The 18322-nt window shown below is 38.5% G+C and overlaps 1 protein-coding gene and 1 long non-coding RNA gene across 6 annotated transcripts in view; one reads left to right on the top strand and one right to left on the bottom strand.

Annotated features, from left to right (window-relative positions):
• Positions 1-18322, top strand: part of AUTS2 (activator of transcription and developmental regulator AUTS2) — a 1115781-nt gene that overhangs the window by 338248 nt on the left and 759211 nt on the right. The window contains exon 1 of one of the 5 annotated variants that reach the window (XM_082358517.1): positions 5130-5200. The exons of the other annotated variants lie outside the window; for them this stretch is intronic. Coding sequence (XP_082214643.1) covers positions 5153-5200 — 48 coding nt within the window. The 5' untranslated portion in view covers positions 5130-5152. Of the gene's footprint in view, positions 1-5129; positions 5201-18322 lie in introns of those variants that run through there. 5 annotated transcript variants of the gene reach the window in all.
• LOC309612679 overlaps positions 5194-18322 on the bottom strand; it is a 531617-nt gene continuing 518488 nt past the window's right edge. The window contains exon 3 of the long non-coding RNA XR_014235329.1: positions 5194-17453. This is a non-coding gene — a long non-coding RNA (uncharacterized lncRNA). The remainder of the gene's footprint in view (positions 17454-18322) is intronic.

The following is an 18322-nucleotide window of genomic DNA, read 5'->3' as shown; positions in this document are numbered from 1 at the left end:
GTAGGGTGTGTGTGTGTGTGTGTGTGTGTGTGTGTGTGTGTGTGTGCAAAGCATATGAATGAATGCATTTGCTGGGTTAGGCAGGGACTAGTAGGGTTGAAGAAGAGAGGAAATTTCATTCCCAGCAGAGGAAGCACCGTGTACAAAAGCTGGAAGAGTCTTGCAGTTTTTGACAGATAAATGAATCCTTCTGAAGGTTTTATAAGAGCTGTGACCAGCCCTATTCGCTGAGAAAAGGGAAAGTCATTGAGTGCCCATCATACCTCTTCAGCCTCTCTTAATGAGTGTTCAGATGCTCTGCCAGAGGAAATGGTGTGTTCCAAGTGCAGCTGCAATGGAAATAGGTTCTTTCAGTGCAGCTGAAGCAATTCCTCCACAAAGATCCTCCAATTTTAACAGTAAACTGTCTGTTTAAAACAAAACCAAAAAGGCGGGTAGGAGTTGGAAGAAGGAGTTTATGCCAGGAAATGAAAATGAGTTGCTGCAGAAGCCTGTCTTGGTTGTGGTTTCAGAGTTAAAAGGGCTCAATTGCTGGTGTGTTATATCTCTATGTATGTTTTTGCAAACTCTTATTTCTCCAGAAAACATTAAGGATAAAATAGCAGTCATATTTTATTAGAGAATGCGCTCTTATTGTCAGTAATGACTGCCTCAAAGCTCACAAGCTGTGGCAGCTTTCCCTACTTATGTTCACCAAGGAGCTGAGTGGGCTTATGGTACCCTCTCTGGTCTTCTTCCTCCCTTCCTGATGGCACGTCAGGCTTCGAGTGTAATCAGAGGATGATTGACTCTCTGTCATAGCAGGTGGAGTTTCTGAATTGAAGTCTAAGAAGTGATGTTTCCTTGTGTTTCTAGCTGACTATAGCTACTAAACAAAGGTTAGGAGGTTGTGATATAATTGAAGGTGACACTGCCTTTACCTTTTATCAAGCTCAGTTGTGAGCCTGGAGCTGTGTTAACTGCTTTACAGAACTGTGAGTCCATTTAATTTTCACAGGAATCCTCATTTGAAGGTAGGTTTGGTTACCCTCAGTTTACAGATGGGGAACTTGAGGTTGAGAGAGATAAGTGACTAGTTTGCCCTTATATTGATACCTGTCATTTGGCATGGCCAGGATTGGAACTGAGGTCCTTCTGTCTCCAGAGCTCTTGCATGTTACCACTGCTTGTTGCATTGTACCTTCTCCCATAAAGTACCCCCCCCCCCACCAGTTTTTGGCCTTCCCCTCTTTTAAGAGACTTTAAACGAACACATCCAAAAATCTACCCCTTGAATTGAGTTTCGTCTCCTTCCTTACCTCTCATTAAGCAATGCCCTATGTTCATGCAAATGTTAGGTATTTGGGGGATAAAATAAATAACAATTTTATTTTATCTTCCCTTAATTCTAAGACAATTTATATTGCTATTAATTCTAACTGTTGCATGGTCATATTGTGTTATCTGAAATGTATAACAGCTACAGTCTTACCAGTATTCTCAGGGATACTCCTACATGCAGTAGCGTGATGCTAGACTAAGGAGCCCGGACATCTCATAGATCCAGCTCAGCTACAGACCAGGGCTGAGACCTTGGTGATGTCACTTTAACTCTCTGGGTTTCACTTCTTTCATCCTTGTGGTATTTGCTACAGATCATTTCCCAGCTTGGGAGGTGCAACCTTTATCAGGACACAGGTGCCATATTTGTGTGTGCACATGATTTTTAGGTGTTTCTGGAAGGGATGGTTAATAAAATAGAGATTCATTAAGAAGCATTATTAAATTCTTACATTTTGTGTTTCTTCAGTCATTGAATGCCTGCTAACAATCAAAATATGATCAAGTGGGGAGTTTATTATTTCTTTTTACTTAAAAGAGAGCCTTATGCTAAAGTTAGACACTGTTTGTTTTCATGAAGTGTTAAAATCCTTTCCCAAGTAGCATGAATATTCACTAATCCTATGAGTCTAACTACTTGATTATGCAAATTCTAACTTTTTGGAATCCTTCATTATCTTTTTCCCCTTCTCCACGAGCATTTGGATTTACAATAAAGGGGGAAAATCACAAGGAAATGAATTAACTTTCAAAAAATCCCTAATCTTCCACAGTCTGTCCTGAAGACAGAGTGTTTTGCCAGCATGTCTCTAAGTAAAGTTGGTTAGTGGTCACCCTGCCATCTTTCCCCTCCCCATTCCACCTTTCCTGTAATGCACCTCACTCTTCTCTCAGACCACAAGCCCCTCTGGCCTCACTTCTTTCCTTACCCAGCCTGCATTCCGTATGTAATCCCCTCACCACCCCTCTTGCCAGCACCCTCAGTTCCTTGAAGGTCTTGTCCTTCTGCCCATTTCCTCTCAGGAGCATGCCAGCTGTGTACCCTTTCTTGAGATTCTGTGTTCCACTTGAGAGAATTAAAACTCTGTTTGGATGTTGTTATAGATCAGTGGGCCTCAACAGCTGTTGGCTTCTTCATTGTTGCCATCAATGCATTTACTGAGTCACTTTCTTTGTCTCCTTGGTGGAAGTTCCAAACTCTCCCCACTCAAAGCTAAATGATAGCAAACATTTATCAAGAACTTACAATTTTAGAGAAAATGAACTAAGGACTTTACATGCATTGTCTCATCCCCATTCTTGCCATATGACCCACGTTTTCCTTCCTCCATGCCATCCAGCAATACTAACTGAGCATCGACTGTGTCCAGGCACTGTGCCGAGCCACAGGCTATAACTGTGACTGAGGCAGACTGGGGACTTGCTCTCAAGAGACCTCCAATTCAGAAGGAGATGCAGAAGAACATAAGTAAGCAGAAGAACAGTGTATGATAAGTGCTAAGAGGGGGGATAAGTTCCGTCAACAATAGATGTGCCCAACCCAGGCTCGGGGATGAGGATGAGGAAAGCTTCTTGGAGGAAGTGACAGCCTAAGTACCAGTCTGAAGGATGATAGAGTATGAGTTAGGTGATGTGATAGAAGAATATAAGGGTGTTCTAGAAAGAAGATGCTGGATGCTGGAAAGATTCAGGGAATTGAGAGAGGCCAGTAAGCATAGCGTCATTGTTCTCAGAGAAATTAGAAGCCTTCAGATATGAACTCCATTTACCTTATCTCCCACATCCTAAGTGATTTATATCCTTACTTAATAATTCAAATTAGAATCCACTGAGATCCTTTATTGTACATGGGTCTTAGGGGATGAGTTTTGATACACTTGTCAATCTCAACATCAAGTTTTACTATGCACTTATGTAGCTGCTCTGCTGAAATAGTATTAGAATGTTAGAGTGGTATAGTAGAAAATGCTTCTTCAAAAATATGGGAAGATTTATAATTATTGTGATGTAGGTATAGAGTTTTTTGGGAGGGCTTTTCAGTGGTAATCACTCCTAACATTTTGAATGCTAAAATGAAGCTACTGCTTAGCCTGGTGACATGTAATAGCAGCTTCAAAATGGAAGCATATTCCCTTTCCATAAAGACAGGTAGTAAATGATATTTAGGTCTCAGCCAACATTATGCCCTCAAACACCTTGACTGTGAAAAATCATGACGTGCCTCAGATGAAGGGGCTATAGGGATGAAAGGCTGGTGTTTTTGTGACACAGAGGTAGAGAAATGGAACAATGGTCCACTTCTGGTCTTTTGCAGATGTGAAAGGGAGATGAGCCCCGGGTAGACTCTGACCCTTCTGACTGGTAGGAACGGTTCCCACTAGAACAGCACACTGGCTCCGTTGCTCCATTCAGCCTTGGGAATCAGAGTGGCACAAAGTGACTGGTGGTAGAATATTTCACACTCTTCAAACTGTTTTGAAAGGTAGAAGCTGATAATACCAGACATTCGAACTCAAGTATTTGTCTCTTCCTCTTTTGCAGATGGGGTTTTGTAGTTTAGAGCATCCAGTAGAATTTCTTTTAAAATCCAGATGAATCTAAATTATTTTGTATTTGATAAATATTGTCAATGTTATTACTTGGAGGTAGGGACCCCTGTAGGGATATGGGGAATCGGAATAAGAGCCGCGCTATCATATTATTAAATATTTTGAGAATCACTGTTTTCCGCATGCCTGACTGCCTCAGTACAGCAGTGCATAGGTGTCTCAAATTCATGTATGCTAAAGCTGTGTGCCTACATTTCACCCCTCTTTCTCCATTCCATTTCTGGCATCTTGTAAAGTGAGTGCTGTGATTCTATTTCACAGTTTTTATTGAAATCTTGAAAAGTTTAACTAGTTAATAGTAGTGAAACAAAAATAAAAAATACTATCTTTACATTTCTGTGAAAAATAAGTATGTATAAAGTGTCAGTCATTTTACCAAGCTGTTCTTGAGGCTGAATACCAGGAGCTGTTTTGGCAGCTAGTAGAAGTAAAAGGGAATAGCGAGAGAAAGCTCTCCCAGTTTCTCTTTCTCTGGCTGCAGAAGGTTGAAAGATGTTGTTTCAGCTGGAGAATTTCAAATGGATTCTTATTCACTTTTTGCTAAAGAGACTGGACTGTTTTTAGTGTTGTAATCTTCTGTAGCCCTGGAGAAGGGTCACCTCCTGATCTTGTTTAGGGGATCATGGGGTTAAAGCTGTGGCAGGGTCCTTTCTCTAGACACAGGCTCTTGTCAGAATAATGTTTGGCCAGGTGTTAATTTGTGTCCTGAGGGGAAGTTCTGGAATTCATTATTCATCCCTGGGGGTAGGCGTAGGAGGAGGAGTTGTCCTTCTGGGAGGGGACTGGGGCCAGGGCCTGCCTCCTGCCTTTACTGACATGTGCCATTTGCGATGAAGGCAGCTGAAGGCCATTTGAGGAGTTCTCTTGTCAGCCAGCCAGGAGAGCAACACAGAGAGAGAGGGAGGAGGGAGAGGCAGGCAGCTCAGCAAGGCAGTCCTGGAGTGCAGTTTCCGGAGCGAGATCACACACAGCGATTTAGACACTAAGGGAAGGTGTACAGGAACAGAAAGGGAGAGGAGGCCAGGTTTGAAATAGTGCATTTTCCTATATCTTCCCCCTTCACCCCTCCTTTGAGTACATGTCATCCTCTGGAAAACTCAGCATCTGAAAGAAGCCTTTGCTGAAACACTGTTTTTTCTTCAGCACTATACTGTTTTTGTTTTTTCTTTTCCTCTTTTTATTTTTTTCCATCTTCTTTTCCTCTGAGAGCAGAAGGTGAGACAATGATCAAGTCAACTTGGTTCTATGTTAAGTTCAAGTATGCAGAGAAGGTAAGTCAATATGTTTTCTTTTCCCAAGGGAAACCTGCCACCTCCCTCCAGGCTTCTCATGTTGATGGGCTCCTCTGGCTACTCAGGGAAGCAGATGAACCCAGAAGGTTCTTTTGTGAATGTGTTTCTTCCTCTGGCTTAATAATTCTTGGATGAAATGAAGGCTCTATACTTGCTATCTGACATTGCTGCTGACCAAGAGGAAGGAATCTTCAAACTCTGTTCCAGAGGCATTATTTAGTATTTAAAGAAGAAAAATAATGAAACTGCAGTAACAGGAAAGACAGGCTATACTTCTTTAGATTGAATAGAGAATTTTCAAGAGGAATATTTGTTATGAAACTTGATGTATATTTGATTTGGTTCTGAAACAAATTGATAGTCACTTCCCGTTACCTGTTGTTTGTTTAGTCAGAAGTTTTTTTTTTTTCTTTCAGTTAACTGACTTTGTTCATTCATGTGTAGAAGAGCTTTGCTCTTCTTTGCTCAAACGTTACTTGGGTGCAGAAAGAATCCCCACCATTTTGGCTGACTATTTATGAGAATATCTCTTTGCTCTGTGTTGGTGGGTTATATTTTAGGGAAGTAATGAACTTTGGTTGTATCTGAAATTTTGATGTTACAGTACAGTGTTTTAATATGTCATTACTAGGCTTTGGGGAAAGAAGTATGTACTTCCTAACATATCTAAACTTAGCTGGGGCTGTTGGCCATCGCTTTGGTTCTGGATCCATATATATCAGTTCTTCTCTTGGAAATTTATTGGGTTAGTAATGAGGTTTCCAGGAGCACCCTAAAATGCCTCCCTTTTGTAATCCTTCCTTCCTTGTTTTATTTGTTGAAAACATAGGCATTTTGACTACAGAATTAAGCTGAGGCCCTAGAGAATGGAATCATGATATGGCAAGATGGAAAATTATGATGATTGTCTTCGTAATTCTTATGATTATATATATAAGCATGTTGAAAAATTCTTCCATTTTTCAAATTTAAAATGAAGTTAGTACACTTTGGGCTAATTTTTCCTACATTTTTTTTTTTTCTGTGTAGATTTGTTTCTCCTGTGTTTTTGTGACAGCAAGATTACTTGTTCTTTACCCATAATCAAAGTATAGGATTTTTACTTAAAAGATTCATCCTCCATTTTAGACACATTTGCATTATTAACTATTAAAGCCATTATAACTAGAATATTATCTTTTTGTATAGGGTCAGGACAGGTTATCATTGTGGTTTGGGGTTTACTTTTTTCCTCAGTAGATTGCTTTCCTTTGAGCAGCCCATTACCCATTGTTTGTTGTTAAGAATTTTGGTAAATATAAACTGTATTCTACCTCCTTAACTTTTTCCTTTCACCTTAAATGTCCTGCCATAGAAACCTGAAACTCAGAGTTAAGGAATGAGAATAAACTAATGTTAAAAGCAGAAAAACATTTCAAGAAATGATCTTCATAAAAAAGAAAAGGAGGACATTAAATTAACTGCTTCATTTGAATAACTATCTTACTATTCCTTTAGCAACCAAACAAGGAGAGAATGCATTCGTATACCAAGACATGTGTATAATGTAAAACTAAATAATGTAAGACTCCATAGCTAATTGAAGGATATCCTGTTTATATTACAATAGGGGGAATAAGAGAAACAGAAAAATCTCAGTCTTGTTTTTGGCATGCTTATTGATGCTCTATATCTCTGTGATTCTCAGCAGAACTTTTGTTCTTTTGTTCCTTCACAATGATTTGTTTTTTAAACTTACAAAATTCATCAAAATGAGTTTAGTTTCATTTGGAGCGATAAAAGACCTTAGTGTAAACGCAGGGACAGAGATGCTTAAAAACAAATTAAAATTATTCTTTCTTGTATTCTTCCAAAAAGCCATTCTTTTAAAGGGTTATTAATTTTGAACTTCCTCCAGTATTTTATTTCATTTTAAAAAAATATTTATTTATTTATTTGGCTGCGCCGGATCTTCGTTGCTGCATGCAGGTTCTTTAGTTGCGGCATACAGGCTCTAGTTCCCTGACCAGGGATCAAGCTAGGGCCCCCTGCATTGGGAGCATGGAGTCCTAACCATTGGACCACCGGGGATGTCCCTCTTCCAGTATTTTAAAGAGGGCAAAAAAGAAACCATCTCTCTCATTTTCAAAAACTGACCAAATGAATTGATATAAACTTGTAATTATTGGAAAGATATTTCTTCTGCAAAGTTTGTCCACAGCTATAAGAAAATACATTATGGGATATCGTCAATGGCCAGCCATTTCCTAGTTTCACATTTAGGAAAATGATTGAATCAGTCTTAAATAGTGAGCAAGAAAAACCAAGAAAGTCAAGTAATACATTACCAAAAACATCGGCACAGGGAAACATTTCCTTGTTTCAGATCAGGATTCTGATCTCTTTCCAAAATTAAAAAATACATGTATGGTAGCACAAACATCCTTCTTATTACCACTCCACACACATGCACACTTCTCTGTATTTCCATTTGAATTATTTATATGAGTAATCTCTTTCTTGAATTAGGTTAATATACAGCTATCATTCCTTCTGAAATACTGCTTCCTTGAACTAAGTTCATCCCACCCCTTGCCCCCTTCTTGTTCTACATATTCTCTTTGAGCAATTTCCTAGTTTTATGTGTTTTACCATGTTCAGTAACTGGTTATTCCAAAATCTGTTTTACTAGTCTAATCTCTTTCTCGAGTTTCAGAGGCATATATTTTATTGACTAGTTAGATATGTGTCCTGAAATTCAACAGAAACTTCAGATGCAACATCTCTAAAATGCAGTTAACTTCTGCATTTCATCCCAAAGAACCCTTCTTAGTTCTGTTTCCCTCCTGGCTTACTAGAGGAGCCTCCTAGTTTATCTCCAGTGTGTTCCTGATGCCTTCCAGTGCTCCAAGACGTGTCTAGAGTGATCTTGTTAAAAGGTCAGTCTGCATCCCTTAATCCCCTGCTTGTTAAAGGCTGCCCTCTCCCATTGAAGAATCCTCATTTGATGTCCCTGAACAGTGCTAGCACTTGGCCTTGTATATATATAATGCATTTTATTGTAATTATTTACTCACCAGTCTGTGTCCTTTATACTGAAAGATTCTAGAGATACTGAACTATGTTGTCATTTTTTATATCCATAATACCAACACATAACAGGTGCTCATTTATTCCCTAAATGCTATTGAGTAAGTCTGTGACTTTTCTGGGGAGTCTAGCAAACATGAGTTTGAATTCTGCATCTACTATTTACTAGTAGTATGTGATCTTGGACCACATATAGAAACTTGATAAAATTGTTTTTTCATCTATTAAGTCAGGACAATTGTCACCTAATATACTTTTTAAAAATTAAACTTTTTGAGATAATAGTAGATTCATATGCAGTTGTAAGAAATAATACAGAGAGGATACCATGTGCTTTTTACCTAGTTTCCCCAATTGTAACACCTTATAAAACTATTGTACAATATCAAAACCAGAATACTGACATTAATATAGTTAAGATACTGAACAATTCCATCACCCAAAGGATCTCTCCTGTTAGTCTTCTATAGCTTCACCACTTTCCTCCTCCCCTACACCCCCAGTCATTAACTCCTGGCAACCAGTAGTATTTTTCTCCAATTTTAAAATTTTGTCATTTCAAGAATATTATATAAATGGAATCATACACTGTATAACTTTTGGGGATTATTTTTTTTTCACTCAGCATGATTCTCTGGAGATTCCTCCAAGTTATTGTGTGTTGTTCCTTTTGTTTCTGAGTAGTACTCCAAGTTACGGATGTACCATAGCTCATTTAATCATTCCCCCTATTGAGGGACATCTGCGCTGTTCCCAGTTTTTTCTCTGTTACAAATAAAACTGCTGTGAACATTTGTGTACATAAATTTTGTGTATATTTTGGTGTAGACAGAATTTTTCTTTTCTCTGGGATAAATGCCCAGGAATGCAATTCCTGAGTAGCATATTTAATTTTAAGAAGCTACCAAAACTGTCTTTTACTGTGTCTTCTATCATTGTACATTCTCTTCAGTGCAGTGATATGAGTTATCTGATTTCTCTGCATCTTCACCAGCATTTGGTGGTGTTACTGTTTTTTATTTTAGCCATTCTGTTGGTATGTAGTGATTTCTCATTGTAGTTTTAGTTTGCATTTTCCTAATAACTAATTATGTCAAATGTCCTTTCATGTGCTTGTTTGTCATCTGAATATCTTCTTCTGTTAAATATCTCTTGCTCATTAAATGTCTTTTGCCTATTTTCTAATTGGATTTTTGACTTTTACTGTTGAATTTTTAAAAGTTCTTAAATATATTCTAGATACTAATCCATTATTGGATACGTGGTTTACAAATATTTTTTTCCTAATCTGTAGCTTGTCTTTTCAGCCTCTTGACAGAGGATGAAAGCAAAAATTTTAATTTTGATACAGTCCGACTTGTAGATTTTTTTCCCTTTATATGCCTTGCTTTTATTCTTAAATCTAAGAACTTTTTGCTTTTTGTCAATTTTATTGATCTTTTCAAAGAACCAGTTTTTTGTTTCACTAATTTTCTCACTCTCCCTCTCTCTTTTTTTTTTTTTTTGTTTTGTTTTCAGCTTCATTTCTACTTTCTTTATTGTTTCCTTCTGCTGAGTTGGATTAATTTTTGCTCTTCTTTTTCTGGGTTCATGAGGGGGATAGCTTAGATTATTGGTTTGAAAGTTTTCCCTTTTTTCTTACATAAACATTTAGTGCTGTGAACTTCCTTTTCAACACTGCTTTATGAGTCCCACAAATTTTGATATGTTGTATTTTTGTTTTAATTCAGCTTAGCGTAGTTTTTTTTTTTTTTCCCCCTTGAGATTTCTTTTTGATGCATGAATTATTTAGTGGTGTGTGGTTTTGCTTCCAAATGTCTGGATATTTTTCTTTTGCCTTTGTTATCATTTTCTAGTTTGAATCCATTGTGGTCTGAGAACACACTTTGTAGGATTTGAGTTCTTTTACACTTGCTGAGGTTTGTTTTCTGGCCCATCATATGGTCTGTTTCAGTATAGTTTACTGGGGCACTTGGAAAGAATGTGTATTCTGCTTTGGGTAGAATGTTCTGCTGTGTTAAGTAGATTCTGTTGATTAATGTTGAATTCTTCTCTATGTTTGATGATTTTCTGTTTAGTTGTTCTGTCAGTTGTTGAGAAAGAGGTGTTGAAGTCTTCAATTATACTTGTGAATTTGATTTTTCCTCCTGTCAGTTCTGTCAGTTTTTACTTCATATATTTTCAGGGCTACTGTTTGATGCATATATGCTTAGGATTATCATATTTTCTCAGTAGAGTGACCCTTTTACATTATGTAATTTCCCTCTCTGTCTCTGATAGTTTTGTGTGCTTTAAAGTCTATTTTATCTGATATTAATATAGCCACTGTTTTTTTCTTTAGGCAATTTTTTTTTTAAAGATTTTTTTTTTTGATGTGGACCATTTCTAAAGTCTTTATTGAATTTGTTACAGTACTGCTTTTGTTTTATGTTTTGGTTTTTTGGCTGAGAGGCATGTGGAATCTTAGCTCCCTGACCAGGGATTGAACCCACACCCCCTGTATTGGAAGGCGAAGTCTTTTTTTTTTTTCTTTTAATTTTTTGTCTTTTTCTTTTTTGTTTATTTATTTTTGGCTGTGTTGGGTCTTCATTGCTGCACACTGCGGCGAGTGGGGGCTACTCTTTGTTGCGGTGAATGGGCTTCTCAATGCAGTGGCTTCTCTTGTTGTGGAGCATGGGGCTCTAGGCACGCGGGCTCAGTAGTTGTGGCTCGTGGGCTCTAGAGTGCAGCCTCAGTAGTTGTGGTGCACGGGCTTAGTTGCTCCACGGCATGTGAGATCTTCCAGGACCAGGGATCGAACCTGTGTCCCCTGCATTGGCAGGCAGATTCTTATCCACTGTGCCACCAGGGAAGCCCGGAAGGTGAAGTCTTAATCACTGGATCACCAGGGAAGTCCCTGGCAAATGTTTTTATGATAGAGCCTTTCTGTACTTTTACTTTTATGTTATATATACTTAAGTATGATATTTAAAGAAACTCTCTGGTGGATGGCATATAGTTGGGTCATGTTTTTTAATGCCCTCTACTAATCTCTGTTAAGTTTGCCAATTTTTAGTTTTCTGTTTTTTATTTTATTTTTTGTTTCTCTGTCTTCTTTTTCCCTTCCTTTTCTGTAAGTTACATTCTAGAATTTTCTCAAATTTCATTTTGATTTGTCTACAGTGTTTTTGAGTGTGTATCTTTATACAGCATTTTTAGTAGTTCTAGATATTGCAGTATGTAGACTTCTATCACAGTCTATTGTTGTCAACCAGTTGTTGTTTTTTACCAGTTCAAGTGAAGCATTGAAATATGCCTCCCTATACCCTCCCCCATTTATAATTATCTTAAATAGTTCCTCTACATGCATTTAGAACCTTCTCAAGACAGTTGTAATTTTTGCTTCAACCGTCAGTCATAATTTGGAAGACTCGAGGAGAAAGTGTATTATATTTATTTTGTTCTTTCCATTTGTTCTGTTTTTCCTTTCTTGTGATTTAAGATTCTTTATTTTATCATTTCCTTTATTTTTTTAAAAGAGAGCTTCCTTTAGACATTCTTTAGGATAAGTAGCCACAAATTTTCTTAGTTTTCTTTAATATGAGTATGTCTTATTACTCATTTTTTCCTGAGGAATTTTTTCACTTGCTATAGAATTCTGGGTTGACAGTTCTTTTCAGCCATTCCAATGTATCTTGGCATCTTTTTGCTGGCATCCATGGTTTCTTATGAGAAATTCACTATCATTCTTTCCCCTGTAGGTCATGTATTGTTTTTCTCTGGCTGCTTCCAGAATTCTTCTGTATCTTTAGTTTTCAAAACTTTTACTGTGACGTGTCTTGGTGTGGATAGCTTTGGGCTTATTCTGCTTGGGGTTCTCACAACTTCTTGAATCTGTAGGTTTGTGTCTTTTGGCAAATTGGGGAAATTTCACCATGTACTTTTTAGCCCCTCTCTCCTTCACTCCTGGGATACTGAAGACAGAATTGTTAGATCTTTTGTTATAGTCCCACAGGTCCCTGGTACTCTGTTCATTTTTCTTCCCTCTTAGTCTATGTTTTCTCTTTCGTTTAGACTGAGTAATTTCAATTGTTTTACCTTGACGTTCTCTGATTCTTTCCTGTCTTCTCTCTATCTGATGTTGAGCTCATCCATCGAGGTTTTGTTTTTTTTATTTTTAATTAAAAAATATTTTATGGTGGTAAAAAGCACATTATGTAAAATTTACCATCTTAACCGTTTTGTAAGCCTACAGTTCTGTAATGTTGAGTATATTCCCATTGTTGTTTCTCATCTTGCAAACCTGAAACTCTATACTCATTAAACAGCAATGCCCCTTTCCCCTCTTCTCTCAGCTCCTTGTAGCCACCATTCTACTTTCTGTGGACTTGATCACTGTAGGTATCTCATATTAGAATCATGGAGTATTTGTCTTTTTTTTGGCTAGCTTATTTCACTTAGCATAATGTCCTCAAAGTTCATCTAAATTATAGCATGTGGGGACTTCCCTGGTGGCGCAGTGGTTAAGAATCCGCCTGCCAATGCAGGGGACATGGGTTCGATCCCTGGTCCAGGAAGATTCCACATGCCGTGGAGCAACTAAGCCTGTGCACCACAACTACTGAGCCTGTGCTCTAGAGCCCATGAGCCAGAACTACTGAGCCCACATGCCACAACTACTGAAGCCCGTGTGCCTATGGCCTGTGCTCTGCAACAAGAGAAGCCACCGCAATGAGAAGCCCATGCACTGCAACGAAGAGTAGCCCCCGCTCGCTGCAGCTAGAGAAAGCCCACGAGCAGCAGAGAAGACCCAATGCGGCCAAAAATAAATAAATGAATAATAAATAAATAAATAAATAAATAAATTGTAGCATGTGATAGGATTTCATTCCTTTTTAAGATGGAATAATCTTCCCTTGTTTATATATACCACATTTATTTACCTGTTTATTCCTAGATGGACATTCAGGTTGTTTCTACCTCTTGACTGTTATGAATAGTGCTGCTGTGAGTATAGGTGGTATGAGACCCTGCTTTCAATTCTTCCAAGTGTATACCTAGAAGTGGTATTGCTATATCATATGTCATATATATATCATAGTTCCATTTTTAATTTTTTGAGGAACATCTATACTGTTTTCCGTAGCAGGTGCACCATTTTATCATCTCACATACAGCATAAAAGGATTCCTGTTTCTCCACGTCCTTGCCAGCACTTGTTATTTTCTGGTCTTTTGTTAGTAGCCATCCTAATGGATATGAAGTAAGATCACATTGTATTTTTTTTTTTAAAGGTAGAAATGAGTTTTATTTTATTTATTTATTTATTTAGTATTAATATTTTTTGGCTGCATTGGGTCTTTGTTGCTGCGTGCGGGCTTTCTCTAGTTGCAGCGAGTGGGGGCTACTCTTCGTTGCAGTGCGCGGGCTTCTCATTGTGGTGGCTTCTCTTGTTGCAGAGCACAGGCTCTAGGCACACAGGCTTCAGTAGTTGCAACACGTGGTCTCAGTAGTTGTGGCTCATGGGCTCTAGAGTGCAGGCTCAGTAGTTGTGGTGCACAGGCTTAGTTGCTCCGTGACACGTGGGATCTTCCCAGACCAGGGCTCGAACCCATATCCCCTGCATTTAAATGGATTCTTAACCACTGCGCCACCAGAGAAGTCCCACATTGTATTTTTTATTTGCACTTTTCTGATGATTACTGATGTTGAGGTTCTTTTCACATGCTTTTTGGTTATTTGTGTATCAATGGAGAAATGTCTGTTCAAGTCCTTTGCTCATATTTTAATCAGGTTACCTGTTTTATTGTTGTTGAGTTGTAGTTCTTTATGTATTCTGGATATCAACCCCTTACCCAGGTATATGATTTGCAAACATTCTCCCCCATTTCTTAGGTTGCCTTTTCACTCTGTTGATTGTATCCTTTGATGTAGCCCTGCATGTCTATTTTTGCTTTTGTTGCCTGTGCTTTTGGTGTCATATACAAGGAATCATTAAAAAATTCAGTGTTATGAAACTCTAACCTTATATTTTGTTCTAGGAGTTTTATAATTTTAGGTCTTATGTTTAGAACTTTCATCTGTTTTGAGTTAATTTTTATATGTGATATAAGATAAGGGTCTAATTTTGTTCTTTTGCATGTGTATGTCAATATTCTCAGCAGCATTTGTTGACAGGACTGTCCTTTTCCCATTGAGTGGTCTTGGCACCCTTGTCAAAGATTATTTGACCATATACACAAGGGTTTATTTCTGGCTCTGTATTCTATTCCGCTGGTCTATTTGTCTGTCTTTATGCAAGTAGCACACTGTTTTGATTACTGTAGCTTTGTAATATGTTTTGAAATCAGGAAATGTCAGTTTTCCAACTTTGTTCTAGTTTTTCAAAATAGTTTTGGCTATTTGGAGTCCCTTGAGATTCCATATAAGTTTTAGGTTGAATTTTTCTATTTCTGTAAAAAATACTATTGGGATTCTGATAGGGATTGTGTTGAATCTGTAGATCTCTTTGGATAGTATGGAAATCTTAACAATGTTAAGTCTTTCTTTCTGTGAACATGGAGTGTCTTTTCATTTATTAGTGTCTTCATAATTTCTTTCAGCAATTTTGTAGTTCTCTGAGTTTTTATTTTTATTTTTTGAATATTGCATTTTTGTCTCTTTTTTAAAAAATAATCCTTTATTTTTAATTTTTTATAGATTTATTTATTTATTTATTTATTTATTTATGTGTTTGTTTGTTTATTTATGGCTGCCTTGGGTCACCGTTGCCATGCATAGGCCCCCTCCAGCTGCAGTGAGTGGGGGCCACTCCTCACTGTGGTGTGCGGGCCCCTTACTGTGGTGGCCTTTCCTGTTGTGGAGCATGGGCCCCAGGCGTGTGGGCCCCAGCAGTCGTGGCTCGCAGGGTCAGCAGCTGTGGCTTGCAGGCTCCAGGCTCAGCTGCCCCGTGGCATGTGGGATCCTCCTGGACCAGGGCTTGAACCTGCATCTGCTGCATTGGCAGGTGGACTCCTAACCACTGAGCCGCCAGGGAAGCCCTGAATATTGCATTTTTGAATTCTAAAATTTCCTCTTGGCTCTTCTTTATATCTTCTTTTACTTTTCTGAGACTTCTTTGCTGTGGGTTTCTATATTTTCTTTGGTTTTAAGCATGTTTATAATTGCTTGCTGAAAACTTTTTTGGTGGGTGCTTTAAAATATTTGTTAAATAATTCTGTAAACTCAGTGTTGGTGTCTGTTGGATTGTCTTTTTTCATTTAGGCTAAGAGTTTTCTGATTCTTATTATGAGGAGTGATATTTGATTAAAACCTGGATATTTGGGGGGCAGTATGGTTTGACTGTATGTTTGACTGTATCTGACTAAACCTTCTGTTTTTAGCTGGATTCTTCTGGCAGCCCTCTGGCAAGAGAAGGGGACTGCCACGTTGGGGGAGAGGTCCTGGTTCCCAGTTTCACCTCAGTTGTCACCTGAAGGGGAGAGGATTGGTGCTGAGTAGGAGTTTTGACTCCCCTCCAGCCCTCAGCTGATACCATAGTGGTTGGGAGGAGTAATAGTGTCTAATTACTGCTTCCCTCATGTCCCTCCACTGACACTATGGGGGAGGCAGTGGTTCTTTTACCACCAGGCAGTGACTCTCCACAATGGGGGGAGGTAGGAGGGACTCTCTTAGTGGGGAGAGGAAGGAGGAGGCTTGTTGCTGCCCTCTGAGGGTCTAGGCTCTTCACACGGTCTCCACTGACACGGTTGAGGGATGGGTGTGGGGACTGTTTTCTGCCCAGTGGAGTTGAAGGTCCGGAATCTCTACTCATCCTCCTCTGGTGCCAACTATATGTGGAGGTGGAGTACCTCTTTAATGCCTGGTGAGGGTGGAAGTCTAGGCTCCCCACTCATCCTTACTGATTTGGAAATGAGTGTGTCCCAGTTTTTTCTTCGGTGTTTGTCTAAACATTGTTTATCTTACTAGTTTGACTCTCCCCATGCCCTTTGTCTAAAGGGAGCTGGCTTTTTTTGGGACTTTTTTGGTATCTACTCTTGGCATTTCTTGATTTCTGACTTCTTCGGCTCATAGTCTGGGACACACAGTATGAGGTAGAAAACAAAAACGGAAACAAAAAAACTGAGGGAACTCACCATAGTCTCATATTTTGGGTCCTCAGTTTCCTAGCAGGTCTGCGTTCTTGTCTTCACCTTTCAGAGTCTACTTGTTTTTTCATCTGTAGTGTCCAGGGTTTTAGTTGCAGTTTGTGTGAGTAATAGGTAAAACTATGTCCATTTCATCTTCCTTGAAGCAGAAGTCCCCTAAGACGCTTTTTAAAAAGAGATTCAATGACATAATGTTTTTAAGTGTTTTCATTGCATAGGGCCTGATAAGTGCTCAATAGAGGGTGATAATTGTTTTTTTTTTATTACCTCCTTTATGTTTCTCCAATTTTTACTTGAAATGTCATCATACTTTGCTAATCTTTGCTAGAAACAGCTCTTGTGTATGTTTACCTTGCTTTATATACCTTGTATTATCAGTAACATACATTTGCATCTCCATCCCCCCTTCAGTGCTATTCTATCAAGATGTAGATCCATAGAAAACATTGCAATCTTTTTCTTTTTCCAGGCAATTTTGACAATGTATTTTTGTAATAAGATTAGAATTATTAATTTTGGCTTCATTGAAAGACAGTTAAATATTTTAGCCAGAAAGAGCATAATATAGGAAACAATAGATTTTCTTCCTGAAATATTCAGTTCAATTGAGGTGTTGAATTAGGTGGGGGAGATTGAGTACACTTTTCTTCTTTTAGTAAGATGTGTTCCTCTGAACAACTGCCCTGAGCTTATTATAAGTATTATTTGACCCCATTGACAGCATTGCTTATAACCTTATGCCATATCTGTCTAATAAGTTTAAAGTATGTACTCTAACTCGTCTTTTTTTTTTTAAATTAATTTATTTATTCATTTATTTTTGGCTGTGTTGGATCTTCGTTTCTGTGCGAGGGCTTTCTCTAGTTGCGGCGAGCAGGGGCCACTCTTCATCGCGGTGCACAGGCCTCTCACTATCGCGGCCTCTCTTGTTGCAGAGCACAGGCTCCAGACGCGCAGGCTCAGTAGTTGTGGCTCACGGGCCCAGTTGCTCCGCGGCATGTGGGATCTTCCCAGACCAGGGCTCGAACCCGTGTCCCCTGCATTGGTAGGCAGATTCTCAACCACTGTGCCACCAGGGAAGCCCCTCTAACTCAGTCTTTAACTTCAGAGGTAATTTGAAATTTATTTACATAGTATGTTTGGAAATTTATGTAATCATGATGACTGTACCTTATTAATATTTTATAGAAATTTATCCCAATAAAATTCTTCTGTTAGAATGAAGCAATAAATTTGTGCCACAAAACCAATTGGGAAATCCAGAAGACACTTAATGTATGGAACATAAGCTATGGAGCATGGCCCCATGAATCCCTTTATTCTCGCTTGATATGCAGTAGGATTTGGACAGCATAGAACCTTGTTTCTTCTGCCTTTATTTGTTGTTTGGTAGGGGAAAAGTTGTTGTTTGAGATAAGAAGGACTTAATCTTTACACCAGGCTACACTAAATTTTTCTCCACCCTTAGAGTGGACTCAGTTCAATGGAAAGACTGTTCATAGTTTTGACAGCTTAAATAAAAACCCTTAAGGATGAGCAACTGCTCAAAAGTTCCAAGGGCTTCATTTCCAGTGGAAGGCTTTCAATTACAGTCATTTTCTTTGAATAAGTACAAGGAGGTAAATGGAACCCCTGTTTCAAATGTTAAATTTGAAGACTGTGTTATTACTGGTGTACTTTGGAAATAAAGCCTGATTCCAGATTACTTTATAAGAGTATGAGGAGGACTATAGCCAGCAAATGAGCCACTTGGTGTTGAAGTGTAGACAGTACATCAAATGCGACTTTCATTAAGCAGTGTTGCCCTTTGTGGCACCAAGTGCACTAAGCATCCGTTTCAGCAGGTTCTGATAGCTCCTTGTTGAAAGGCTTTGTGCTACGCAGTTGCATCATAAGAGGGATTAAA

Source organism: Balaenoptera borealis (assembly GCF_965194805.1).
Source record: "Balaenoptera borealis genome assembly, chromosome: 16".
NCBI classification, from domain to species: Eukaryota; Metazoa; Chordata; class Mammalia; order Artiodactyla; family Balaenopteridae; genus Balaenoptera; species Balaenoptera borealis.
The sequence above is the reverse complement of the archived record's forward strand: the minus strand, read 5'-3'. Positions and strand labels throughout refer to the sequence as shown.